The sequence below is a fragment of the Moschus berezovskii genome, chromosome 28, assembly GCF_049115385.1.
Source record: "Moschus berezovskii isolate FMDL1 chromosome 28, NW_MosBer_1.0, whole genome shotgun sequence".
Taxonomy (NCBI): Eukaryota; Metazoa; Chordata; class Mammalia; order Artiodactyla; family Moschidae; genus Moschus; species Moschus berezovskii.
Genome location: NC_142487.1, coordinates 25,357,470 through 25,385,394, shown reverse-complemented (window position 1 = coordinate 25,385,394; position 27,925 = coordinate 25,357,470). Strand labels below are relative to the sequence as shown.

The window sequence follows — 27,925 nt, the reverse complement described above, 5'->3', positions numbered from 1 at the left end:
CTACCAACAGACGTCCAAGTTCTCAGCACGTTCAGGCTCGGTCCTCAGCCATCCCTCCCCACCCTTGTCTCTGAGTCCTTCCCAGACCCTGTGCAGTGGCCAAGTGAATGCCTTGCCCTTAGTTATCACGTGCCCTTCTGCCTCCAGGGTGTCTCCCCACATTCAGGATATAACCAGTGTAGTCTTCTTGTGTGCTTCCCTGGTGGCTCAGCTGGTAAAGAATCCACCTGCACTGCGGGAGACCTGGGTTGGATCTCTGGGTTGGGAAGATCCCCTGAAGAAGGGAATGGGTACCCACTCCAGTATTCTGGCCTGGAGAACTCCAGGGACTGTATAGTCCATGAGGTCGCAAAGAGTCACGCGACTGAGCGACTTTGACTCCACCCTTCTTGTAAAGCTCTGTATCACCTTGATGAAAAGCACTCTTGTATCCTCATCACTCACTGTTTTCCCTGAATGATTATGTATGTACTTTTGGCCGTGCTGGGTCTTTGTTGCTGTGCGCGGGCTTCAGTTGCGGAGGCGGCGGGCTGCTCTCTGCAGTTTCGGGGCCAGGCCTCCTTGTTGCAGCGGCTTCTCTCGTTGTGGAACACGGACTCGGGGTGCTTGGGCTTCAGTGGTTGCGGCTCACAGGCTCAGTGGTTGTGGCGCATGGGCTTAGTTGTCCCGTGGCATACGGGATCTTCCTGGACCGGGGATCAAACCGGTGTCCCCTGCATTGCAAGATGGATTCTTAACCACTGGACTACCAGGGAAACCCTCATTGTTCAACTTCATCAGGGAAACTTCTACTCGCTTCTTCCTCTCCCATTATAGACAGGTAACTTTACTGGATAAATATATTAATTCCACACACACTCTCCTCTTCGCTGAGTGAAAGGAACACCTCTAGGCATCGGAACTGGGGAGGAAGGAATAGAGAGGGTCTCTAAGCCAGAGTTGTTGGGTTGGGTATGGGAGTTAGAGGGAGAATTGAGCCCAGATAAAGGCACTTTATTTCAAATCCTGAAAGATGATGCTGTGAAAGTGCTGCACTCAATATGTTAGCAAATTTGGAAAACTCAGCAGTGGCCACAGGACTGGAAAAGGTCAGTCTTCATTCCAATCCCAAAGAAAGGCAATGCCAAAGAATGCTCAAACTACTGCACAATTGCACTCATCTCACACGCTAGTAAAGTCATGCTCAAAATTCTCCAAGCCAGGCTTCAGCAATATGTGAACCGTGGACTTCCAGATGTTCAAGCAGGTTTTAGAAAAGGCAGAGGCACCAGAGATCAAACTGTCAACATCCGCTGGATCATGGAGAAAGCAAGAGAGTTCCAGAAAAATATCTATTTCTGCTTCATTGACTATGCCAGAGCCTTTGACTGTGTAGATCACAATAAACTGTGGAAAATTCTGAAAGAGATGGAAATACTAGACCACCTGACCTGCCTCTTGAGAAACCTGTATGCAGGTCAGGAAGCCACAGTTAGAACTGGACATGGAACAACAGACTGGTTCCAAATAGGAAAAGGAGTATGTCAAGGTTGTATATTGTCACCCTGCTTGTTTAACTTATATGCAGAGTACATCATGAGGAACTCTGGGCTGGAAGAAGCACAAGCTGGAATCAAGATTGCCGGGAGAAATATCAATAACCTCAGATATGCAGATGACACCACCCTTATGGCAGAAAGTGAAGAGGAACTCAAAGGCCTCTTGATGGAAGGAAAGAGGAGAGTGAAAAGGTTGGTTTGAAGTTCAACATTCAGAAAACTAAGATCATGGCATCTGGTCCCATCACTTCATGGGAAATAGATGGGGAAACAGTGGAAACAGTGTCAGACTTTATTTTTTTGGGCTCCAAAATCACTGCAGATGCTGATTGCAGCCATGAAATTAAAAGATGCTTACTCCTTGGAAGGAAAGTTATGACCAACCTAGATAGTATATTAAAAAGCAGAGACATTACTTTGCCAACAAAGGTCCGTCTAGTGAAGGCTATGGTTTTTCCCGTGGTCATGTATGGATGTGAGAGTTGGACTGTGAAGAAAGCTGATCGCCGAAGAATTGATGCTTTTGAACTCTGGTGCTGGAGAAGACTCTTGAGAGTCCCTTATACTGCAAGGAGATCCAACCAGTCCATTCTAAAGGAGATCGATCCTGGGTGTTCATTGGAAGGACTGATGCTAAAGCTGAAACTGCAATACTTTGGCCACCTCATGCGATGAGTTGACTCACTGGAAAAGAGTCTGATGCTGGGAGGGATTGGGGGCGGGAGGAGAAGGGGACGACAGAGAATGAGATGGCTGGATGGCATCACCAGCTCGATGGACATGAGTTTGAGTGAACTCCGGGAGTTGGTGATGGACAGGGAGGCCTGGTTTGCTGTGATTCATGGGTTTGCAAAGAGTTGGACACGACTGAGTGACTGATCTGAACTGAAAGGCACTTGGAATCTTTTTTAAAGTTGTACTAAAATATACCCAAAAAGGGCTTCCCTCGTAGCTCAGCTGGTAAAGAATCCACCTGCAGTGCAGGAGACCCTGGTTTGATTCCTGGGTTGGGAAGATCCCCTGGAGAAGGGATAGGCCACCCACTCCAAAATTCTTGGGCTTCCCAGGTGGCTCAGCTGGTAAAGAATCCACCTGCGATGCGGGACACCTGGGTGCAATCCCTGGGTAGGGAAGATTCCCTGGAGGAGGGAAAGGCTACCCACTCCAGTATTCTGGCCTGGAGAATTCCAGGACTGTATAGCCCATGAGGTCGCAATGAGTTGGACACCGCTGAGCGCCTTTCACTTTCACTAAAATACACAAAAAAGGGGCACACATATAAGTGTGCAACACTGAATTTTCACAAAGTGAACACATCAGAGACGCAGCTTCTAGAATGCCTGTGCCACACCCAGACAGGATGGTGGAGGAAGGGCTAGACCCATCCCTGCATGACAGGGGCCCTTGGAAGGCTGGCCTTTCTGTGAAATCTAGAAGACTGGCCCCGTAGAGCACAGAAAGACAAGGAAGACCGCCCCCTGCCCAGGGCTCTGACAGGGAACGAGAGCTTGCTGGAAAAAGTCAACTTCCTTGGTTTGAATCAAGTACCTGCAAGGAGCAGGACTGCCAAGCCACGAAATAAACACAAACCACATCTAAGACTGGTGGGGCCCTGGGATCCTGGCAGAGGCAGGCCAGAAGGAGTGGAGGGACCCTCCCACTGCCCCCGGGGCAGTGATCTCTCAGAGAAAAACACTCTTGCCCAATGTGATCTCAAATAAATAAAAATTAGAACCCCACAGAGGAAATGAGCTTATTTAGTCATCTGATACATGCCTTAAAACTGGCATCGGAGCCCTACTTTTCTCTCTACACTGCAGGCAAAGTGAATGTTTTATCTCAAAGCATGAATCACTGTTGGAGGGAGATCTGTTCAAAAGATGAAGTCTTTCATCTCCTAATCAGCCAACATTCCTTGCCCTCCACCCCCCAAACTCTGCTCAAGACATGCAGTTGCCTTTACTGTCCCTCAAGGCCTTCTTATGGGGTGAACTGTGTCCCCTGCCTCCCCAAAATTACCCCCTTCCCCTGTATATTAAAATCCTCCCCTCTGGTACTTGGAAATGTGACTTTGTTTAACAAGAGGTTCTTTGCAAGTGTAGCCAAGTTCAGAGGAGGTCAATCAGGTGGGCTCTTTATCCAATATGGTGGTGGTGGTTCCGTCCCTCAGTCGTGACTTTTCGCAACCCCGTGGACTGTAGCCCACCAGGTTCCTCTGTCCATGGGATTCTCCAGCAAGAATTCTGGACTGGGTTGTACGAGTGGTGTCCTTCTAGAGGGAAGATAATTACGGGAAAAGAGAGACACTGAGAAAAGACCTTGTGATGACAGAGGCAGTGATCAGAGCGAGGCAGCCCCAAGGCCAGGAGCGTCAAGGGCTGCCAGAGGCTAGGAAGAGACAGGAAAGGGTTCTCCCCTACAGACTGCAGAGGAAGCGTGGCCCTGTTGACCTGGACTTGAACTTCTAGCCCCAGACTAGAATTTCTGCAGTACATTTCTGTGGCCTTGAGCCCCCTACTCTGTGGTATTCTGTTCCAGCAGCCCCATGGAACTAACACAAGCCTCAACATATTCCAGCACGTTCTGACTCTGCTCACAAAGCCCTTCCACAGACAGCGTCCCTCACTCCCCACAGGCCCCCCTCAACCGCCACCTTTGCGGAGAAGCCGTGTCCCACAGCACCCCCAGAAATAACAGTTCCTGCCTCCCTCCGTTCCTTCTCCCCCTTTATTTTTTTTCCTCACGGTTCCTAGTCACAGCTGACACTGTGGCATGTATCTTTTGTTTATTGTCTGCCTTGCCTTCTAGAATGTAAGTTGTGTGAAAGTGAAGATAGTCCAATTCATTGCTGTGCCCACTGTGTGCCTGACATAGGTAGTGGGCCCTCTATACATATTTCTTTCATAAATGAATAAGCTACTTGGGAGTACAGTTTACTTTTTTAAATTTAAGTTGGAGTATAATTGCTTTACAATGGTGTGTTACCTTCTGTTGTACAGCAACGTGAATCAGCTATATGTAATATACATATCTGGGCTTCCCAGGTGGTGCTAGTGGTAAAGAACCCATCTGCCAGTGCAGGAGACATCAAAGACCTGGGCTCGATCCCTGGGTCGGGAAGATCCCCTGGAGGAGGGCACGGCAACCCACTCCAGTGTTCTTGCCTGGAGAATTCCATGAACAGAGGAGCCTGGGGGCTACAGCCCACGGGGTCGCAAAGAGTGGGACACGGCTGAAGCGACTTAGCGCTCACACACACGTGTATGTGCACATTGATCCTCTCACTTGAGCCTCTCCCAGCCTGCCCCCAGTCACAGCCCTCCAGGTCATCACAGAGCACTGAGCTGAGTGCCCTGTGCTACACAGCAGCCCCCACCAGCTGTCCACCCCACCCATGGGAGTGTGTATGTCAATGCTGAGGGTACAGTTTACTTTCCATCCGTCACAGTATCTGATACAATGCTTGGCTCATAGGAGACGCTCCATCAAAATGTGCAGATGAACTAATAAACCCATCATCACTAGTGGGCTTAATATTGAGGCTCTGTGTGGTTAAGGGCCAGTCAGAAGGCACATTCCATTGGCCTAGACTTTGGTGGCCTCTTTGCTGGAAAACAGTCATGGGGACCATTGATCAGACTTCCCTGAGTAATTATTAGAGCTCACCATTTGTCTGCCTCACGAAGCCACTCTTTCTCCCTACACTCAACAGCATCCCTCCCTCGCCCTGTTGTTTTTCTGATTAAGGAGACAGAATTGAGTAGTCTAAATTTAGTCTGTGCAGCCTGGAGGTGCCAATCATGGCAAATAATGAATTAGGGGATCTCCTCCCGCCTCCTTCTGTGTTGAAGCATTGAGCTGAAACCAACAAATTCATTTTATTTAGGACCACAGGCTGAACGCTGAGTGTTGGCTGTGACAAGAGAATGCTTTTCTCACTAATTAGGTCACCCGAGCTCAGACAAGCCCTCTCTCCACGTGATGGGGGTGCTGCTTATCTGAGCTGGCCGAGAGACTGCCCCTTCTGTTTGTTAAGGAAAGTGGTTATTATTTTGCTACAGATATTTAAACCAGAAAAATGCATTTATATATACATACATACGTGTATATATACATATAGATATATACATAATATATAAAAATCTCATATAGTTCTGTAAGTTCATTTAGCCTTTCAAAGATTTTCTGGATTTCTTCAGTTCAGTTCAGTTGCTCAGTCGTGTCCGACTCCTTTCGACCCCATGAATCACAGCGTGCCAGGCCTCCCTGTCCATCACCAGCTCCCGGAGTTCACTCAAACTCATGTCCACAGAGTCGGTGAAGCCATCCAGCCATCTCATTCTCTGTCATCCCCTTCTCCTCCTGCCCCCAATCCCTCCAAGCATCAGAGTCTTTTCCAGTGAGTCAACTCATCGCATGAGGTGGCCAAAGTATTGGAGTTTCAGCTTTAGCATCAGTCCTTCCAATGAACACCCAGGATTGATCTCCTGGATTTCTTAGTAAACCCATATTTAGAATTCACAGTTTCTGATGTAAGGGTTGTATTTTCCAACCAGTTTTGAAAAGGACACATACAAAGCATATTTTATCTGCTTTCATTTCAAAAGACCATAAAAATTTACTCACTGAAAAGCTGTTATATTTGATGTTTGTAAGAAATAAGCCATAGATTAGAAATAACAAATGTCACGAAGCTCTCTTTGGGGAAAAATAATAAAGTTCTATTTCCATTTGTAACCTATGAGTCTTAATATGTGTATCGGGGGGCTTTATACATGAACATAATTTTGAATGAGTTTTTTAAAAAGTCAATAAAAATGAAAATACAAGATGTGACGAAAATGTATGAAATGGTGCTAATTCATTTTTTTTAAGTGTTATTATGTTGATACACTTAATAAAGCATGTTTTGCTAGCTCCTTTCTTGTTTCTGGCCAATACAAATTTAACTCGCCCCAGTGTTGATTATGTGATATTTGGCACCTTTATGCCTTGTCACTAATCATCGGCATTTCCCTGGGAGGGGCCAGAAGACCCTCCTTATCTTCACTGAGCACGTGGGGCCCAGCACCAGGGATGGAGAGGTGACTTATCCAGAGCCTCCCAGAAGTAGCCGAGAAGAGCCCACATCGCTCAGCTGTTAAAAACCCTTGAATTTTTCTAACTCTCTGGCCTTGTCCACACTTTCCCCAGCACAGCATTTCAAAATGGAGAGACTTTTTGTGTAGTTCATTTAAAATCAATAGGTTTAGACTTTAGGTAGAAGAGTATATTATCTACAAAACCACCTTTCAATTTAAAAAAAAATCTTTACAAACATTTACTTATGTATTAATACTTGGCTGTGCTGGGTCTTCGTTGTGGAATGCAGTCGTCTTCACTGGAGCATGCGGGATCTTTAGTTGAAGCATGTGGGATCTAATTCCTTGACCAGGGATCGAACCCAGGCCCCTTGCATTGGGAAAGTGGAGTCTTAGCCACTGGGCCACCAAGGAAGTCCAAAATCACCTCTTTAAAGGGCAAACTACAGTGTGCTAGTTGTTCAGTCATGCCCGACTATTAAAGCGTGTTAAGTCGTTCAGTCATGTCCGACTCTTTGCGATCCCACGGACTGTAGCCTACCAGACTCCTCTGTCCATGAAATTTTCCAGGCAAGAATACTGCAGTGAGGTGTCATTTCCTTCTCCAAAAGGGCAAACTAAACTCATGTAATTCTTGTCCTAAGAATGGAAAGTTAGCCAAGCATATAGGAAAGCAGTGTCCACTTCTCCGTGAACATCTCCTGCTTGGTTCAAAGATTAGGTACATAGTATGAAAGGCAATCCACTTGACATTTTACACTGAACTTGAAACCATAAAGAAGACTATCTTTAATAATAAAATAATTCAATCAAAAGCATATGTTTTAGCTGCAGAAAACTGGTTTTCCACTCAATCTAGACTCCATCTTTCTGGAATGTTCCACATGGCTTGCGCCCTTACTTCTTCAGGTCTCTGCCTAAGTGTCAGTGAGGACTTCTCTTTTCAATCGCACTGGACTCCCCTCCCCCATCTCCCTTCATTCTTTCTAACCCTCATCATTACCCCGAATACTACATATTGTGATTGTTTTCTGTCTCTCCCCTATATCCCCATGTAAGACCCTTGTCTGGTTTCTTCACTGCTGTTTCCCCATTGCACACAGTAGGTGCTCAATACTTGTTCAGTGAATGAAAGAATGGTATGTGACGCCTTTCTGTTCCAAAGGTTTATCTTGTACTTGGAGATGTACTGAAGGTAAGAACTGGAAGTGTGGGCAGAGGTGTGGGAAAGTAGGAGGGCCTAGAAATGAGGGGGGCACCTGTTTTGTGGGCAGGTTTGGGGCCTGGCAGTCACCTTGCAAAGGTGAGCAGACATGATACTGACGAACCTCACCGTCCCAACCCCCCAAAAAAATGCATTTGCCGGACTGGCCTTCACTTTTCCTAATGCTCTTATGTTAGCAGCATAAGGTTTGCTTTCTGGTCCCAGCTGTCAAACTCTGCTGCAAAGAGATACTACAGAGGAACTTAATAATTATGTCATGAGTGTCTGACATAAAATAATTTCTTTTCTCAAAGCAAAATAAAACAGGGTCTGCACAGTTGTGCTGCAACTAGGCAACAAAACTGGAGCATTGAGGCAAAAGCATTGTCCTATGTTACTAATAGTATAGTAATGGAAACGTCAAGAAATTTCTTTGCTGCAGTTCCTGCCTTGGTTAGATGGGTGCTTGCAACCAGGGCCATTCTTTCAGGGCGACTGGAACAGCTTTTTGGTGACTAGGGTGGAAGATGCCAATAGCACAGTCCTGGGCCCTTTCTTGGGGCTTCCCAGGTGGCACCAGTGGCAAAAAAATAAAAACAAAAAACAAAAACACCCTCCTGCAACGCAGCGGAGGTAAGAGAAATGGGTTCGATCCCTGGGTCAGGAAGATCCCCTGGAGAAGAGCATAGCAACCTACTCCAGTGTTCTTGCCTGGAGAATCCCATGGACAGAGGAGCCCGGTAGGCTACGGTCCATGGGGTCAGGAAAGGTCGGACACCACTAAAGCTCAGAACGCACCACTTAGAATTCAGCAGGCAGGGGCCTTTGCTCTGGGAACCGCCGGGCAGAGGGGCGTGTCTCCGCCTGACCCCGCCCTCTGGCCACGCCCCATACTGCAGCCAATGAGAGGGCGCGCAGCCGGGGCGGGGCGTGGCCGCGTGGTGGGCGGTGTCGCTGGTTGGCTCTGGGCTCCGCGGCTAGGCGGTTGGCGGGCGGGTTCTTGGTTGTGCTGCCGCCGGAGGAACCCGGGTGCCGGGCCGAACCCGCCCCGGGAGCGCGTTCAGTCGGCGCAAACATGGCTGCGGCCCTGCGATCTGCGGGCGTCCTGCTCCGCGATCGGCGTAAGTGGGGTCGTGGCGGCCGCCGCCGAGGCGGGGACCGCGGGCAGCGGACGCCGGGGCCCGGAGCCTGGGGAGCGTCCCGGACCGGCGGCGGGGGGCGCAGAGGGGCGGAGAAGGGACCCGGACAGGGGGCCGCCCCTGGGAGGAGCGGGAGGGGCCGACGTGGGTCACCCGGCGACCCTGAGCGGCCGCGGGAGGGGTGCCGGGGCCCCGTGGGCCGGGTGGGTGGCCGTGAGCAGGGGCTGACATTCCTCAGTCTTGGATCTCATCTGTAAAATACGACTAACGAGAGCCGCAGGATGGCTGTGATCACGGGAGGCAGAGTGCGTGAAGGGCCCGCCGCAGAGGCAGTAACGTTGGCACCGTTGTCAGGAGCGTCAGCAGCGGTCTCCTCCCTGGGCTTCCCTCCCTGGTGGCGGAGATCACACTTTGCCCACTGCTGCCCAGCCCTGGCCGCTGGCAGCACCCCGGTGATCACTCGTCCTTGGCAGCAGGACCCACGCCAGGGTTAGAAAATACTAGCCCAGGATTAGATATTTGGAGAATAGTTTTTCTAGCCCAAATTAGATATTTGGAGAATAAATAATCCAGGGCAGCCTGGGCTAGTATTTCCTAGATATATTTGGAGACTAAATAAGACCCACTGACAACGCCACGGGTTTCTGATACAGAGGTGAACGTAGGATGCGTCTAAAAGATGGGCCGATTGGACCCTGGTCCAGACACACCTGGCTGGGACACTAGCTAGCTCTGCAGCATTCCTGCGATTTCTAACCCCCGCCTCCCCCCTCAAACCATCCCGGAGTGAGGCATTCACCCCAGCGTGAACTTTGCCAGACACAGAGAAGGTAATACTTCATAGGCTTGCCATGAAGATTAGCTGGTTACAGGTAAAGACTGTAGCCCAGGGCCTGGCACACAGTAGGTACAAAGATACCCTCAAAATGTTACTGTTACATAAAAGGCTGCCATCTGCTAAGATGCTTGATTAGTGCATTTGAATGGTGATTGGACCCAGACTTGATTTATTAATTTCTTTAAAAAGAAGTTCCCTAATTTGTCAGTCCTGAGAAGGAGTGGAGAGAGTCCGTTCTGAGCGCCGTATGTTGTTACTGGTGCCTTTGTGAGAACCCAGGGTCCAGTGACAGTCAGGTCAGTAAGGGCAGTGGGAGATGAAAGACATTACCCTTTAAGAAAAGGGAGCCCAGTGCCAGTAACAGGGCTGAAAGAAGTGTCAAATTAGTCTTTTCTTTCATTGACCTTTTCCAGTGGCAAAGAAAGTCTGACAGGCTCTAGAGTTGAGGTCATAGAACAATTTGAGGATCTTTAAATGCTTTTTTGTCCAGGTTATAAGTAACTAACTGGAAGGATTCAGAAGCGGATCTTTAAATGCTTTGTTGTCCAGGTTATAAGTAACTAACTGGAAGGATTCAGAAGCAACAGCAGAAATTGATTTAAAGTTCAGTTGAATTACAGACTGATTTTCCCTGGTGGCTCAGATGGTAAAGAATCTGCTGCAATACAGGATACCTGGGTTCAATCCCTAGGTCGGGAAGATGCCCTGGAGAAGGGAATGCCAACCCACTCCAGTATTCTTGCCTGGAGAGTCCCATGGACAGAGGAGCCTGGTGGGCTATATAGTCCACGGGGTCTCAAAAGAGTCTGAGACTACTGAGTAACATTTTCACTTTCACACTACTTTATCTTGTTTTATATGAAAGGATTAACATCTGGGATAGGAAAAATTGAATAGTATTTCTCAAAATGAATTCTCAAAGTAGAAAAGCAAAATGTTGTATTCTGTGTTTTTAGCATATTACAGAATTAGTAAGAAGCGCCCTGGTATATATGTATATAGTATATGTATATTTTAGAAAGTTGATAGAATAATTATTGTTTCTCTGTGTCTTTTCCTTTCCAGATTTTCTATGTTAGGCATATTTGTAATTAGAGAAAAAAAAAAAAACAAATCTAGAATAATAAAAAGTATATATAAATCAATGTTTAAATTAATACATTAGAACATTTTGGCTCCATATCAGATAGATAACAATTCTTTTCTTAAAGCCTCCTCTCCCCAAGTGCTTATTATTAGTTATAACATAGAATCTTATTTCTGTTAATTTTTTAAATGATACACATATTTATAAGGACCTTTTAAAATAATCCCCATCTATGTGGTAGAAAAGAGCAGTGTTAGGTACTTGTGTACCTTGTTTTCTACTCTCCCATATACCACCCCCAGGCATCCAAAATATTGAATAATTTGGTTTGGGGGGACCAGTTAATACTCATGAACTTCTTAAGTCACAGGTATACTTTTCAATGATTCATGTATTTGGTGTGTCCAGAAATTGATGAAGTTTTGTTTTCTTACATCATCTTCTCTTCCGCGTGTCCCTTGATTTTATAGCTTTTATTGTCTGTAGGCCTTCCAAAGGTAGACCAGTTGTCCATGCCAAGAGTAGAGTTAGAATTTCCTGGTCTTAGTTTATGAGTGGGCCAATTCTTACTACTGAGTGTTCTTACTTCTTGCTTAATTACCAGCATTGTGCCTGGCACTGTTCTTTGGGCTGGATATAGATTTCTAAACATTTTCCTAGTTGTTACAAGAGCGCTGAAAGTTTTGCCTCATCACTATTTTCCGAGGAGGGAAAGTGAGGCTTGGAGTAGCTCAGTGAGTCGCCAAGTGCTGTCACATAACTTTGTTTGGTCCTGTCTGAAATTTCTACCTGGGTCTCTCAGAACACACACTCTACACCAGATGGTGCTGCTGGTGCCTCTGAGCTTCTCTTAAGCAGTTAGCTGAGTATATTCAGAAGTCTCATCTTGTTCTTTGAAGAATTAAACTCCTTTAGATAGATTAATACTAATCATTAAGTAGGAGACACACTGCTTTTCTAGAGTCTTCAGATCATTGGGGAGAGGAGTGTTTTATTTATTTGTTTTTAAGTTATTGATGGTTGATATTTGGCTATGCTATGTGTTCACTGCTGTGTGTAGGCTTTCTCTAGTTGTGGTGAGTGCTTAGTTTACCCGAGGCGTGTGGGATCTTCCCAAACCAAGGATGGAACCTGTGTCCCCTGGGTTGCCAGGGGAATTCTTTACCACTGGACCACTAGGGAACTCTGATAGTGTTTTAGAGAAGTCCTTGAGAAGTGGGTGTGTTAACCCTATATCCTGAGCAGAAAGGATCCATTTTTTTTATAGCAGCATCATCCTTCTTTGAGAGCGTGTTTCACCTCAGAGAAGAGAATTTTGTAAGTAGAGGGATGGCAAAAGTGTAGCAGCTCAAAAAGCTCCCAGCTCCCAAACTGTTCTAAGAAATACTAGTGTACTGGTTGGAGATTCTCACCCCTTTTTGTCCACTCCTACCCGTTCCCCTTTAAAAGTTTGCAGGAGGAAATCTTATTATAGTACCAAAAGTCAAATTGTGTAATGCCAAACTTCCATTCTGATACCCCATAGAATCTGATACAAAACCTCATTTGTATAAGGAACTGGGGACATCGTGGTTTGATTGAGAGCCTGCTTAGGTCTCATCATGCAGTTCAAAATTGGGCTTGTCTAAAAGAAGGAGATGGGAGTTGGTGTGAGACTTCATTTCTGTCTTTGCACTTCTGCTTTGAGTTAAGGATTGTTTGGCTCAAGCTCCTGTTATTAGCTCTGCTGAGCGTGTGCACAATCTGGATAGCTGGAAATCTCACTGGTCGGGAAATACCATTCTCCTATGTTTTATAGACATGCCAGGTGATTAAAATTTAAAAAAAAATTGGAACAGGTGTAGCCCGGATGCTCTAGATATAAAGAAAATGATAGGGGCGCTAATTATATGTATGTATGCATGCTCAGTTGTGTCTGACTCTTTGTGACCCCCTGGACTGTAGCCCACCAGGCTCCTCTGCCCGTGGGGGTTTTCAGGCAAGAATCCTGGAGTAGGGTGACATTCCCTTCTCCCAGGGATCTTCCCGACCCAGGGATAGTATCTAGGTGTCTTTAAGGCTCCTGCATTGGCAGGTGGATTCTTTACCGCTAGCGCCACCTGCAGGCATTGTGCAAAATACTCCACTGGGCTTACCTGCTGTAATGTTTACCAGGAGGCTGTGGATAGCACGGTGTCATCATTTTTTGGTGGGAAAGGAAGGGTCAGAAAGTTACAAGCCAGTCCCAGTTCTGTTACTGGTCAGTGGCAGGACTGTCGAGAGTCCCACCTGCTGGTCCGCAGCCCAAGTCCCTCACCAGAACGCCTTTGACGCTAAGTGGGAGGAGGGTAGAAGGAGATTGCTCTCACGTTGGTTTGAGAACGGGGTGGGGAAGTCATGTACAGGCCGTGGGGACGGTAGTAACCACTGTCCCACATTGCCAGCTTCAGTACCTACTGCGTGGCTTCCGTTTCCCTTCACTCCGTGTTGTTTAAGGATGAATACTCTCCCTGCTGTAACAGGTATGGCCCGCCCTCCTCCACTCCTCCACTCTCCAGGCCCACGGCTAAGTCTTAAGGTGCCTGGGACAAGACCCGTATATAGCCAGCTAGCAGACTGGTTTATGTTCTGTTCTGCTATGCTGACAAATAGATCTTGCTAATGTCTGGAAGGGTGAACTCTTGAACTCTTCACAGTTGCCGTGTAAATGCCAGGGCCTTGAGCAAGTTGCCTCTGGTGGGCAGACCTCCCTGCTTCTCTGTGCCTGACCTGCCGGGATGATGAAGAGTCTTGTGCCTACTCCAGTGTTCATGTTCAAGTTCCACTCTTGACCCCATGAGCAGCCACCCACTGGCTACCCTTCAGGTCAAGAATGACTTATACTGATGGAACAGTCCACCCTCAGGAGGACGGATGTTGCAAAGAGACCTGCAGACCCTGGAAGTGAGGCTTTGGAGTCAGGGAATTTGGGGTCCTGGGCACTGGGAGCCTGGTCAGAAATGGTGGGGGGTACTCTGGGAGTCCATGAATCCTGGGCGGTACAGATGGCATACCCCATGGAGTGGAGCGGAGAAGGAGGAGGGCCAGAATCGGCCCTTGAAAACAGGGATTCTCCCAGCTTGTCAGAGTTCAGGCTCAGTCCTGGAGTTCTCAATCTCAGTGCTGTATTGGAGAAGGCTCGTAGGCAGATATGAGATCTATGCCAGTGTGAAAAACTGGCCCAGCTTCCCAGGTGGCGCTAATGGCAAAGAACTTGCCTGCCAGTGCAGGAGACATAAGAGATGCAAGATCGACCCCTGGGTCGGGAAGATCCCCCGGAGGAGGGCACAGCAACCCACTCTGGTGTTCTTGCCTGGAGATTCCCATGGACAGAAGAGCCTGGCAGGCTGCAGTCCATGGGGTCGCGAGAACTGGACACGACTGAAGTAACTTAGCACGCATGCATGCCACTCCTTTAGTCAGTGGTCTGAACCTTTTCTATTGGCTCCTTGCCTTCATGAGTAGTATGCTGCCATCATGACATGCAGTGATTCTCTTGAGGGATCATGTGAAAACCGGCAGCCAAAGCAGGGAGAGGAGGCTTCCAAGAAGGTTCCGTGCAGGCAGCTGTGACACGCCATCCCCAGGGACACCACCCCATCCCCTCAGACGGGGCTTAAGAGCCTGCACCCACCTGCAGAGAAATGCTGGGGAAATCGGCCTCTGCTGTAGCATCCCTTTAAATTTTAAATCCAGGAATTATGTTCTGAGGGCCTCTTCAAAAGAAATTACTTTCCAGCGAGATTTCATGCTGCCACTTTTAATTTTGTTACAGTGCTGTATGGCGGCTCAAGGGCCTGTCAGCCGTGGAAGTGCCAGTTGGGTACGGCCTCAGCAGCGGCCACCATGGAAACTGCCCAGCGTGCCAGAAGCCCCAAGCCTCAGGCTCAGCCAGGGAACAGGTATGAATTCAACTGTACATACTAAGGATTTCCTTTTTTCTGACTTAAACACCAGTGGATACCAGCCACCTAGGAGTGGAGGTGTTGGGAAAACCCAGTATATAAGAAGCGATACGTTGTTTTCTTGGCTTCCTTTCAAAAGCTGTTAAACTATAGATTTCATCTCCAATTAAGGCTTTACAAGTTGCTTTGAATTTTGATAGATTTTTCCATTTTTTTTTAATAAAAATATTTTTGCCCAGCTTCACTGAGATCTGCTTGACAAATAAAATTCCAACAGGGCTTTTGTTAAAGGACACAAAGTTGTGTGCAGTCTGCAAATCAGGTGGGAACTTAGTTCTGGAACATGTCATGTAACAGAAATTATGTGTATGCTGCAAATGTGTTTATGAACCTAACATAATTACACTTATGAAATACATGTCCTGTGCAGGAAAAAGAATAACTAATCTACCACAAATTTATGTAGTAAACTGTTAAACCCATTGAACATAATTATAAATGACATAATAGGATTTACAGTTTATCAAAGAACAAAGCACGTCCCCTCCCTCACCTCTGCTGTTTGCAGGTTGGACATCAGCAGGCCTGGCGTTGCTGAGTGTCCTTTTCAATATCAGAAGCCACAGCTGTTTTCAAGTCTCCCTCTGGTCCAGAGGCATTAGAAGACTGTAATGGGCCCTTTTTAGATGAGAACACGGATGGGAGTAGCGCACTGGAACACTGGGCAAGAGAGAAAGAAAGCAGCTGTGAGCCATTAATGCCTTGACCTTTCTGGTAGACCAGTTGTTCTGCCAGAGTTCTACAGCTTTGAAAATAAAATGGTCTTATTTTGTGTTTGTTACTTTTTGTTGTGTGTGGCCCTGGGCATGATGATTGAGCATCTGTAGGGAACTGAGGTTTGTTGGGGATTGGGCACCAGGGTGGGGCCCCAAGTCAACTCCTTTTGACTCTTGGGCCTCCTAAAAGAGCACTCATGGGGAGGAAGACCAGAAGCATAGATGCTGTCTGGCCTGGGGGCGGGCCCAGCAGGAAACCATTCCTCTGCCCACCCAGCCCCTCTTTTCTCACCCCAGCCATAGTACGGAGAGCTTTAAATATTTAGGGTTTGGTGTAACCTGAAGAACTGATTGTATGTGAAACCCTGGGAGAAAAATTATTTTTTTACTATGTTATCCTAGTGGCTAAAGTCAACAACATAAATAGCCTTAAGATTAAATGATTAAAATTGAATTTAAAAAAATCTAAAAAAACTCCCAAATTCTAGTAAGCAACTTTATATCATCTTTATAGAAAAGAAATCAGTTAATTTTAGAAAGTACAGACAGGAGAAAAAAAAATCTGATAATCTCACTACCCAGTATTTTGTCTCTATACTTGTATCTATTAATATTTACTCAGTATATATTTATCAAAATGTGATAATGCTGCATAAATTATTTTTATAACTTCCTGTTTTTGTTTAATAATATGACTGTCACATAACTATAAAAAGTTTACATTATTTTAAAGGCCTAAGAGTTATTTCCTAGTAGCTCAGCTGGTAAAGAAACTGCCTGCAATGCAGGACACCTTGGTTTGATCCCTGGGTTGGGACCATCTGCTGGAGAAGGGATAGGCTACCCACTCCAGTGTTCTTGGGCTTCTCTGGTGGCTCAACTGGTAAAGAATCCGCCTGCAATGTGGGAGACCTGGGTTTAGTCCCTGGGTCAGGAAGATCCCCTGAAGAAGGGATAGGCTACCCACTCCAGTGCTCTTGGGCTTCTCTGGTGGCTCAACTGGTAAAGAATCCGCCTGCAATGTGGGAGACCTGGGTTCAATCCCTGGGTCAGGAAGATCCCCTGAAGAAGGGATAGGCTACCCACTCCAGTATTCTTGCCTGGAGAATTCCATGGACAGTGGAGCCTGGCAGGCTACAATCCATGGGGTTGCAAAGAGTCGAACATGACTGAGGGACTTTCACTCACTTAAGGGTATTTTATTAAATCATGATTTATTTATCCATGTTATAGAGCACTTTGGTTATTTCTGGTATTTGAGTACAGGAGATGTTGGAACTCCCCTGGTGCTCCAGTGGTTAATGCAGGGGACACGGGTTCAGTCCCTGGTCTGGGAAGATTTCACATGCTGAGGAGCAACTAAGCCCGCGTGCCACAGCTACTGAGCCGATGCACCGCAGCTAAGGAAACCCATGCGCCTGGAGCCTGTGCTCTGCAACCAGAGAAGTTGCCACGGAGAGAAGCCTGTGCACCCCAGCTGGAGAGTAGCCCCCACTCTCGGCGACTAGAGAAAGACTGTGTTCAGCAACGAAGACCCAGTACAGCCCAGAATAAATTAATTGTTTAAAAGTCACCGTTTAAAAAAAGAGAGAAATAATGAAGTGAGTGCTGCCATGAAATTAAGAGACGCTTGCTCCTTAGAAGGAGAGCTGTGGCCACCTAGGCAGCATATTAAGAAGCAGAGACACCACTTTGCTGACAAAGGTCCATATAGTCAAAACTATGGTTTTTCCAGTAGTCCTGTACGGATGTGAGAGTTGGACCATAAAGAAGGCTGAGTACTGAAAAACTGATGCTTTCTAATTGTGTTGGAGAAGACTCTTGAGAGTCCCTTGGACTTCAAGGAGATCAAACTAGTCAATCCTAAAGGAAATCAACCCTGCATATTCATTGGAAGTACTGATGCTGAAGCTGAAGCTCCAATACTTTGGCCACTTGATGTGAAGAGATGACTCACTGGGAAAGACCCTGATGCTGGGAAAGATTGAAGGCAGGAGGAAGGGGTGGCAAATGATGAGATGGTTGGATGGCAGCACTGACTCAGTGGACATGAATTTGAGCACACTCCAGGAGCTAGTGAAGGGCAGGGAAGCCCGGGGTGCTGTAGTCCGTGGTGTCTCAAAGAGTCAGACTTTACTTAGCAACTGAACAACAGCAATGAGGTGGTGTCTTTGTGAGTCATTCTGATGCCAGATGTGACGAAGGCCTTGTGTCGCTTAGTGCTCAGGCTATGCTAGACGATACTGCAGTACAAATTTGTCTGCAAAGCCCTGAGCGGTTTTTCAGGCTTCATGGGACATTTGGTCTTGTTTACTGCATTCACCTTTCCCTTGCAATGTGAAAGCAGCCACTAGTGATGTGTAAACAAATGAATGGAACTCTTTTCCAATAAAACTTTATTTACAAAAGCAGTCAGGGAGCATGGGGTCAAATTTGGCCGATGGACTGGAGTTTGCCAAGCCCTGTTCTAGAGGCAGCATAGATCCTCTGGCCAATTACATCTAGGCCAATTAATGAAGAGCTGGGATTTGTTGTTTTTTTTTTTATCTTGATGCCGATTATATACAGTAGAGTAGAATTATTTTGTTCCTTTATTAATTGATGAGCCTCAATTTTGGTTTTGTCCAATTAACAGTTCAAAGGAAAAATCTTCTATTTTGAGAAGTCAAGAATATAAATGGCAGAATGTGGCAAACTTTTCAAATGAGAAACTTTGAATATGTTTGCCGTGAACACTTTTCCATTCGAACAAAGGGAACTTGACCAAGCAGACCTTGGTCTCAGATGTGCTGTGTCTGGAGGGGAGAGGAGATGTTGACCCTTGACTAAAGCTTTGCTCTTCACGTTCGGGAATAAAAGGTGTCAGACTAGGGCTTCCTAATGCTGCATTCATCATGCACAGCACAGTTTTGAATTAAGTGCATGTGTATTTAGGTATTTTCACATTGTGTGTCTCTTTCATGTATAAGATCAGCATGGTTTGCAAAAACATGGGTTTGCAGGACAGAGTAACATCCCATTTAAAACCACTCTTGTTCTGAGCTCAGGTGTTATAGATGAAAAACAGTTCTAAATTCCGTTTGCACATTGATACCCTCTGTGGCTTAGGTAAGTCTCTTAACCAGTAATCTGTTAACTGGCAGCAATCCATGGAAAAATGCACTTAATTTATTGTGAGTCACAGCTTTTTGAGGGTGAAAGACAGAATCCCAGGAGAACACCAGTGGCCAGGGTAGAAAGATTAAGGGAATATTACAGTTTCACAATATAATGAATCTGGAATTTTCAGGTATCAAGAAAAGAAAACTAAACACAGGTTTGTTAATTCATTGATATGACTTCTGGTCAGAGGGTGTGGAAAAGTTATGGAACAGTAACTTCAAAGTAGTTGTTTGGTTTGGTAAAAGGAGATTAAACCCCCTTTCTGTAACATACTGGTTCTGAACAGAGGGTGGGAAGTGGGTATTTTTGTCCCCTGGGATGTATTTGGCAATAGCTGGAGACATTTTTGGTTGTCACAGCTAGGGTGCGGCGTGTGCTATTACCATCTAGTAACTGGAGGCTGAGGTAGCCACTCAACCTCCTACAATACACAAGTCAGCCCCATAACAAAGGATTACCCAGCTACCAGCGTTAGCAGGGCCAAGGTCAAGAAACCCTGGCCTAAGAAAATGGTGGGAAAAGTGACCTTGGCTAATCTATACAGTGGGGTCTCAATAAGAAAATCCTTGACTTTGTTGTAATGCAGCTCTTCCCTTTCCCCAGGAATTGGTTCTTATTTTGAAAATTTAGGCCGAGAATTCAGATATCTACTTCATCCATCTAAAGTGCGTTCAATCAAGAAAACAGTTTCCACTTGTATAAATTTGACACACTCTATTGCCTAAAATGATTGCCAAACGTGATTGACATTTTTTAAAAAATTGCAATTAAAGTGTCATCATATCATGAGCTTTAGAACCCTTTATGAGCAATCTTCCAAACGAGACCCATCTCAGCAGGGTTGCTTCAGCCACTGCTTTAACTGGAGGTGGTTTTGGCATAGGAGACTGAGAAAGTAGACCCCTCAGCATTTGTAATAACGGCGTTTTAAATAAACGTGAGGCTGCTTATTTCTCATTTTATCGAGAGTGAGTGGAGAGGACATCCATAGGACAGAATGCTATTCGGCCACGGAAAGGAAAGAAGTACTGATTCGTGCTACAACATGAGTGAACCTTGCAAACTTTATGCTAAGTGAAAAGCCAGACACGGAAAACCACATATCATATTATTTAGGCCAACAGGCCAGAAATGATTCTGTTTCTAAGAATAGGGCAAATTCCTAAGTAGATTAGTGGTTGCCAGTGGTGAGGGCCAGGGGGAATGGGGAATAGTTGTGACGGGTATGAGAGTCTTGAGGGTGACGACATGTTTAGGAATTGGAGAGAGTCGGACACGACTGAAGTGACTTAGCAGCAGCAGCAGCAGCAGCAGCGGTTGCCTAGCCTTGTGCGCACGTTACACGTTTGCACAGAGTCCTCTTTAAAAAGATTCCCCAGAAGCTGCTCGACTTTCCTTTTTGGTTCTGTTTGCCCATTTGGTAATAGCTGGTTCTTTGGCTCGGAACCAACTTGCATAGTTTAGACCGCGTGCCCCAGGAGTTGCTTAGGAAGTTGGGTTTCAGGTGAAGGGTGCAGCGCTGAGCAGAGAGTGAGAACTGTAGCTCATCACAGCAGGAGACGCTGAAAAGGAGTCCAGGCAGGCTCTGGAGAAGGAAGCGGAGCAGCAGGGAATAATTAACCAAAGAGAAGGGAATAAATAAGGGTGTATTTATTTAGAGAGCTGGCCTAGGAGCTTACTGTGGAGGTTTAAAATTATAGGGAAGCCCACGGCTCCTCTGTGCAGAATGGAACCTACCGTACATGCCAGCTCGTGCTAAATGACCAAGTACGTTATCCGCTTAATCCTCCAAGCAACCTCCTGAGGTGACTGGTGAACCCTCTGTTTTGCAGACGAGGAGACTTAAGCCTGGAGAGATCAGGTAACCTGTGCAGTCATGAGGCAGTCTCGTGAACAGGAGTTTCCGCCTCAGGACAATTTTAGGTTTTTACCTTGACCCTCCCTCCGTCCCCAAAGAATGGGGTCTTTGTTCAGAGCTGGCAATTTAATAGAGAAACACTGGGAGCCCAGGGACGTCCAGGGGCTGGGGCGGAGCTGGGAGGTGAGGGTCAGAGTCTGAGCCTTGCGTTCACTGCCACGGCCGTGACGAGACCTGCCATCCGCCATTTTCGTCTTTGCATTGGACAGACGAGGTGAGAATCTGCCGGCTGAACCAAGAGTCTACCCTGGAGGAAAATGAGAAGTTCTTCAAACACTGTTACCTTTTGTTTTATGCAGGAAGCCGAAGACTGGAATATTGATGCTGAACATGGGAGGTCCCGAAACCGTCGAAGAAGTTCAGGACTTCCTTCAGAGGCTCTTCTTGGATCAAGACCTCATGACACTCCCTGTCCAAAAGTAAGATACGTGTGGACGCCTGTCCTTTATCCATTACCTGGGCGGTGCATTTTGCCCTCCCTGGATCTCATTTCTGTAGTTTCCAAAAGGAAAAAAAAATGGTTTCAGTGCATATCGGTTAGGGCTGGAGCAGCATTATTATTTTTCTGTTGGCTATGAGAAAGCTATGATATCAGAAGAATTGCAGGGGAGAGAGCAAGCCAGTCAGTAAGGATTCCCCCTGAGCCCTTCCCTCCCCAGAGCCCTGGAAATCGCGGTGGTCTGGACACACTGCAGAAGGACCTTTAAAGATCTCTGGAGATACATTTGTGCCTGGTACTTGATGACTGGCTGACACTCAGAGAAGCATGAGTATGATCCGTTTGCGATGTGAAGGTGGATTCTTGCTGTCCTTCTTCCCTTCCTTTCGTTCTTTCTTCTCCTTCCTTCTCTCCTTTTTCTTTTAAACATACTTTGATTTATCTTTGGCTGTGCTGGGTCTCTGTTGCTGCGCAGGCTTCTCTGTAGTTGCAGCAAGCGTTTCACTGTGGCGTGCAGGCTTCTCATTGCAGTGGCTTCTCTTGTTGCTGAACGGGGGCTCCAGGGTCCTTGGGCTCAGGAGTTGCGGCTCCCGGGCTCTAGAGCACAGGCTCAATAGCTGTGGCGCACGGGCTTAGTTGCTCTGTGGCACATGGGCTCTTCCTGGCCTGGGGATTAAACCCATGTCTCCTGCATTGGCAGTGGGATTTACCACTAAATCACCAGGGCAGCCCTTTCCTTTTTCTTTAAAATAGGGTTTTTAAATAAAAAAATTATGCATGCATATGATAAAAATGCTGCTGCTGCTGCTGCTGCTGCTAAGTCACTTCAGTCGTGTCCGACTCTGTGTGACCCCATAGACGGAAGCCCACCAGGCTCCCCCGTCCCTGGGATTCTCCAGGCAAGAACACTGGAGTGGGTTGCCATTTCCTTCTCCAATGTGTGAAAGTGAAAAGTGAAAGTGAAGTCGCTCAGTCGTGTCTGACCCTTAGCGACCCCATGGACTGCAGCCCACCAGGCTCCTCCATCCATGGGATTTTCCAGGCAAGAGTACTACAAACAGTTAAAAAGTATTTACAGTAAAAAGCGGGTGTCTCTTTCCCCCTGGACTCTAGCCTTCCACTGACCCACCCCAGAGGTAAGTGCTATTAGGTCCAGGAATAGTCCACGGACATCCGAGTATATACACACACACATACACAATCCCCTCCTTTTACACAAATGTGAATGGGTTCATGAATATTATTTGTCACTTTGCTACTTTTTTTTGAAACTTAACAATGTTTCTTGGAGATTATTCCATAACAGATGGTATAGATCTGGCTCATTCTGTTTCATGACTATGTAGAACTGCACGGTATGGTCACACCTTCATTTATTTAACCAGTGCCTCACTGATGGACACTTGGATTGTCTTCAGTGTTCAATGAACATGCTTGCCCATACATCTTTGCTCATGTGGGCAAGTATATTATGGAATTAATATGCATTTTCTTGAATTAAGAGGGCTGTGCACTGCCAAATGTCTTGTTTGTCCCAGTTCTTGTCGGTACAGGATCAAGAGGGGTTAAGTTAGTGGCTGGCACACAGGCGCAGGCTCTGCACAGGTGGTGGGGCTCCTGCTGCTAGAGCCACTTGTGGGGCCGAGGAGGCTACTCCTTGGAGACCCTCAGGTTCTCTCTCTCTAATCTGGATGGAAAGACCTGGCTGTTGTCAGTGACCTTGAGCTTCTGGTTCTAAAGGCTTGATTTTATTAGGCTCTTCTTAAATTTTACCTTTTTTTTGTTTGTTTTAAATCGAGTAGAAAATGTTTCTGAGGTTGCTTAAGCTGGAATAAAATGATTTCGATGTCCAATGATTTAGTAAGCTGGGACCATTCATCGCCAAACGCCGAACCCCCAAAATTCAAGAGCAGTACCGCAGGATTGGAGGCGGATCGCCCATCAAGATGTGGACCTCCAAGCAGGGGGAAGGCATGGTTAAGCTGCTGGATGAGCTGTCCCCGCACACAGGTAGGCCATTTCTCAACTCATGTCCCACTAGCATTGTTCTTTCAAGGGGTACTTATGAAATTCACAACTTTATTGGATGCCAAATGCAGTTCTGGGTACCAGCAGCTCTCGATTTGCGGGGATTCCCACATGATGACCCGGCCACCGACCTCAGTTCTCTGGCGTTATCATTATCCTCTGTCCTCAGCTGTATAGCCTTTACTACTACTTCCTTATGTGACAAATGGAAAACTAAAGTTTTGGAACATTAGCCTCAAAAGGAAGTTGGAGGTGTGTACTGAGCTGGATTATAAGGAAGAGGCTACCAACCATGGGGAAAAAAAAGAGGCACAGATCATCGTCCTGGGAAGAAAAAAATCTTTGGGAAATCAGTTGAGGCTGCTGCTTCCCAGATGGTGCCAGTGGTAAAGAACCTGCCTGCCAATGCAGGAGATGTAAGAGATGCGGATTCGATCCCTGGGTTGGGAAGATTCCATGGAGGAGGGCATGGCAACCCCCTCATATATTCTTGCCTGGAGAATCGCATGGACGGAGGAGCCTAATGGGCTACAGTCCATAGGGTCACAAAGAGTCATACACAACTGAGCGACTTAGTGAATTAGTTCTGTGTGGATGGCTAATTAGATCAGCCTTTAGAGCAGAATCAGCAGCTGTCACTGCAGCCATGAGTCTCTACGCAACTGTCAGCAACTGCTTTCAGCTCTTGGCAACACCCTTGTTGTGAGCCATTTAAGTGCCTCGTCCGGCATGGCACTGAAAAGAGGGCTGCGTCTATCTGGTGGCTGTTCTCTGAGAAGCTCTAACACAAATTATAATGTACACAATGAAACATGAACTGCACGAAGGAACTCAAAGTGCTGTATTTAACTGCGTTCAAGACACCATTGATTGCAGGACGCACCATTGCTTTTGCATAATGTGCATGTGTGCTAAGTTGCTTCAGTCGTGTCCAACTCTTTTCGACCTTGTGGACTGTAGCCCGCCAGGCTCCCCTGTCCATGGGAGTCGTGAAGACGTAAGACCTCTGCCAGTTAATTTAAGATAGCGTCTGCTGTGGACCAGTGCAAGGTGTTAAAACATGTGCATCTTAGGACGCATGAGATGTGTTCAGTGCTGGCAGTTTAGGGGTCGGGATCAGGACAGGACTGAGACATAGTGGGGACCGTCCAGGAGAGAGGCCCGCTGGGCAGAACCGAACGCATCTCATCGCGTATTGACTCGAGTTGCTCTTGCAGCCCACAGGTTTGCAGCACACAAGGGACAAAGGGCTCCGGCCCTTGGCAGGGCTTCTCACTTGGAAAATGGTTCCGTTGTGCCTTTGACTATTGGCTTTGCTCGCTCCCTTCGCTCGTGGCTGCAGGGCACTTCTGACACGGTTCAGCCACACGTGACACAGTGTGTCTCTTAAAATGCCCGGTGAGGGAAACGTGACTGACCTCGCCTCACACCTACCTGATAGAGAACACACTCTCTAGTCATTAACAGTTTATCACAATGAAAGGTTCAGCGTGAACCAGATCTGCAGTTGCTCTGCTGCCCTCAGTGGACAAAGGTGCTGGGAAGTCACCGTTTTTCCTGTTGACATCTTAGTCCAGCGCCCGTCCCCATAAAGGCCCTAGTGGACTTGTCAGCCTTGGGAAAGGAATATGCATGCATCCTTCCTTGTCCCCTCTCTGTGGTGAGGCTGCTGGCTTGTCCAGACCAGGCAGGCCAGCCATGGCCTCCACCTCCCCAGGTGGCCTGGAAAGAGCCCCATAGAATGACCTGAATTTACCTCAGCATCCCATTCCCTGATCATCAGGGTCCCAGACCCTGAGCCTGGGAAAGATTAAAGGCAAAAAGAGAAGGCGGCAGAGGACGAGATGGTTAGATAGCATCACCGACTCAATGGACATGAATTTGAGCAAACTCTGGGAGACGGTGGAGGACCTGGCGTGCTGCTGTCCATGGGTTTGCAAGGAGTCAGACATGACTTAGCGACTGAACAGCAATAATCCGCTCACTGTCAGACAGCTGGTGTTGACCCTAGGGCATATCGCCAGCCTCTGCGGCCCATACTTAGGACTCTCTGAGGCAGAGGAGTTCAAGTCTGCCCTTTTCCTGCGTGGTAGATGGCCATCTTGCCATTCGAGCTGGCCAGATCGGGGGTGGTGGGGGTGTGTACGGAGGTCCACGACCACCCACACATTCATTCATCAGTGGCCCGGCCAGTGCCCTTCCCTGGTCGATGCTGCTACTCACAGTCGAAACACATGGCTTCTTCACAAGAAGCTTCTAGCTTCGTGGGGCCTTGTTGCTACAGGCCAGTCTGCTCCAGGGGCCGAGAGGAAAATCTGCTTAAGGCTTACTGGAGCAATTCTCTACAAAACCAGTATGGCGGCTGACAAGGATGATGCAAACAGTATCAAGGTTTGGCAGCTTCTTTGGGGGAACTTTGCATGAGAGACTAATAAGGTGATTACCAGGCGTGGCTCTGTGGCTCCCTCAGAGGCTCGCCCAGGTTACCTGGAAGCTTTTTGTCCTGCTGGTCGCGCTTCGCCGGGTGGACCCAAAGCCTGCAGTGGGCCCCCAGCCGCCTCAGGGACTAGCACGGGTTCCCTCCTTGCCTCCCCCCTTCCTGCTGCTTTTCCTTCCCACTTCCTGCTTCCCTGTCTTGGCATCTCTTTCTCATCCCTCCTCCCTTTTTATAGTTTTTATCCTGTAAAATTATAAAGTTTATTTCTGAACTGTGTCTATTTGTTTATGTATATTTGGAAAAGTTCTCTTTAGGCAAACAAGCAAACAAAAAATGTGATGATTACAACCAGTAAGAATGTTTCATATTCCCATTTGGGGGGCAAACAGTTGTTGCTTGGCAGCCAGGATAGACAGTTTGAGACTTGCACAGGCTCTGCACAGAGTTGAGTATTGACTAAATACAATGCGCTCCACGAGGGAATAGAACTTGGAATCAGTTTCACAGAGTTAGACTGCACGGCAGTCATTTAAGGAATACAGAAGGAATGCAGATGGGGGGTGTAGTCAGTACAGTTCAGGAAAAGTCCAAATCTAAGATACATTTTTAGAGCTTCCCTGGTGGTGCAGTGGTTAGAGATCCGCCTGCCAGTGCAGGGGACACGGGTTCTATTCCTGGTCCGGGAAAGTTCCACCTGCCTCGGAGCAGCCTAAGCCCGGGGCCCACAGCTTCTGAAGCCTGTGCACCTGGAAGCCTGCGGTCGGCGACAGGAGAAGTCGCCGCAGTGAGAAGCTCGCACATGGCAGCTAGAGAGCAGCCCCCGCTCACCGCAGGCAGAGAAAGCCCCTGTGCTGCAGCAAAGGCCCAGCGCGGCCAGAAATGAATGATCATACATGATCCTTTTTTTAAAAAAGGAATACAGTAAAATATATTTTACAAGCGCTATCTAGTTATATGCACTGTGTCTGCTTTCAGTGAAGCTCTTGAGTAAGTGCGACTCAGTAAAAGACTTTTATTCTTTATTGGATGCAAAACAGAGTCATTTCAGGTGCAGCTGGCTTCCCCATTCCTGGTTGTATGAGATCAGGCAGATGACTCAACTCACTGAGCCCCATCTGGAAAATGGGGATGATAACACACTCCCATTCCTAGGATCACTGTGAACATTAAAATCAGATAATCCTGAGAGGCATCAGCATGGTTACATGATAGAAATTCAGAAGATGTGGTCTTTTCTTATTCACCGTGATCGGCTACAAATTAAAAAGCATCATAATAACTTCATGCCCTTCTCTCAAAGAGTCATGTACGAATGAGACGTTTGAACTATCGCCCATCGCTAAATGAATGGAGTGGAGGTTAATGAAGTTTCACTGTTTAAAAAAATGGTTTTTCTGTCTGTTCCTTTTTTTTCTTTTTTACTTCTCTGTAGTTCTCACCAGAGTGTTCACTGGGTGGCTGCTCTGAGGGTGGGCGAGGCGGGGTCTGCAAGTCGTGTGTTGCGGGCTCGCTCTGGCCGGATGTGGGCCCATCAGATGGGGTGGGGATGCTGGTTGACACTCTGGAGCCTGCTTCCCCTCCCCACGGTAGCTGGGAGCCTCCGTGAAGGCTTGTTATTTCCTCAGGATAGGCCCAGTGCCTTGTTGCTTTTTCTGAAACATGTTTTTGCAGGCCGTCTTGAACTGGACCGTTTAGAAAGCATTATCTGTTCTTTCCAGAGTATTTTTCTCTGTCTCACCTCCAGATATGGTCGCCGCCCCGCCTTTATCTGTGAGGGAGGCCTCTCCACCTCTGTGAGTCTGTAACATCTGAGAAACTCCCAGGCCCCAGGCGTTTAGGCTGCAGCTTTCAACTCCCGGCAGTGGAAAGGAAAACGCCAGAAGCCGGTTGACCCACAGCGTTCAGTCTAATCGTTGTAGTGTCTCAAAATAGATCAGAAAGCAAATTCCACTTCAGTCCCAGCTCAGTACCAAGAGCTCCTGAAAAATGAGCCTGATGATACTGTGATCGTGGACGTTCTAGCGCAAACCTTGTAATCTTTGAACAACCCGTCCTTGGGACTTTGCTTACTGGGGTATGTCCTCTGGGGGGTTTTAACAGCAGGCCACCATGTTTTATGCAAGAGACCAGAAAATCGAAGGCCTCGAAGGGACAGGCAGCCGAGAAGGATTTCATTTGTGCCCCTTCCTTCCTCTTTTTGTAGTCGCCACGGGAGAACATCGAGTCAGACCATCCTTCCCCACACAGACGTGCCTTTCCCAGCTGCCAACACTCTGCCTCTGTTCTTGACAGCCTGGTCCACTGATTTGGTCCCCTGGTCAAGTTACTGAGGGATGCTTTATGTATCTATATCCA

General features: G+C 47.2%; 1 protein-coding gene across 1 annotated transcript in view; it reads left to right on the top strand.

The window, feature by feature from the left end:
• The first annotated feature begins 8,785 nt into the window (after nt 1-8,785).
• FECH (ferrochelatase) overlaps nt 8,786-27,925 on the top strand; it is a 36,679-nt gene continuing 17,539 nt past the window's right edge. Inside the window, exons 1-4 of the mRNA XM_055417431.2 lie at nt 8,786-8,944; nt 14,681-14,807; nt 20,966-21,085; nt 22,967-23,115. Coding sequence (XP_055273406.1) covers nt 8,899-8,944; nt 14,681-14,807; nt 20,966-21,085; nt 22,967-23,115 — 442 coding nt within the window. The 5' untranslated portion in view covers nt 8,786-8,898. The remainder of the gene's footprint in view (nt 8,945-14,680; nt 14,808-20,965; nt 21,086-22,966; nt 23,116-27,925) is intronic.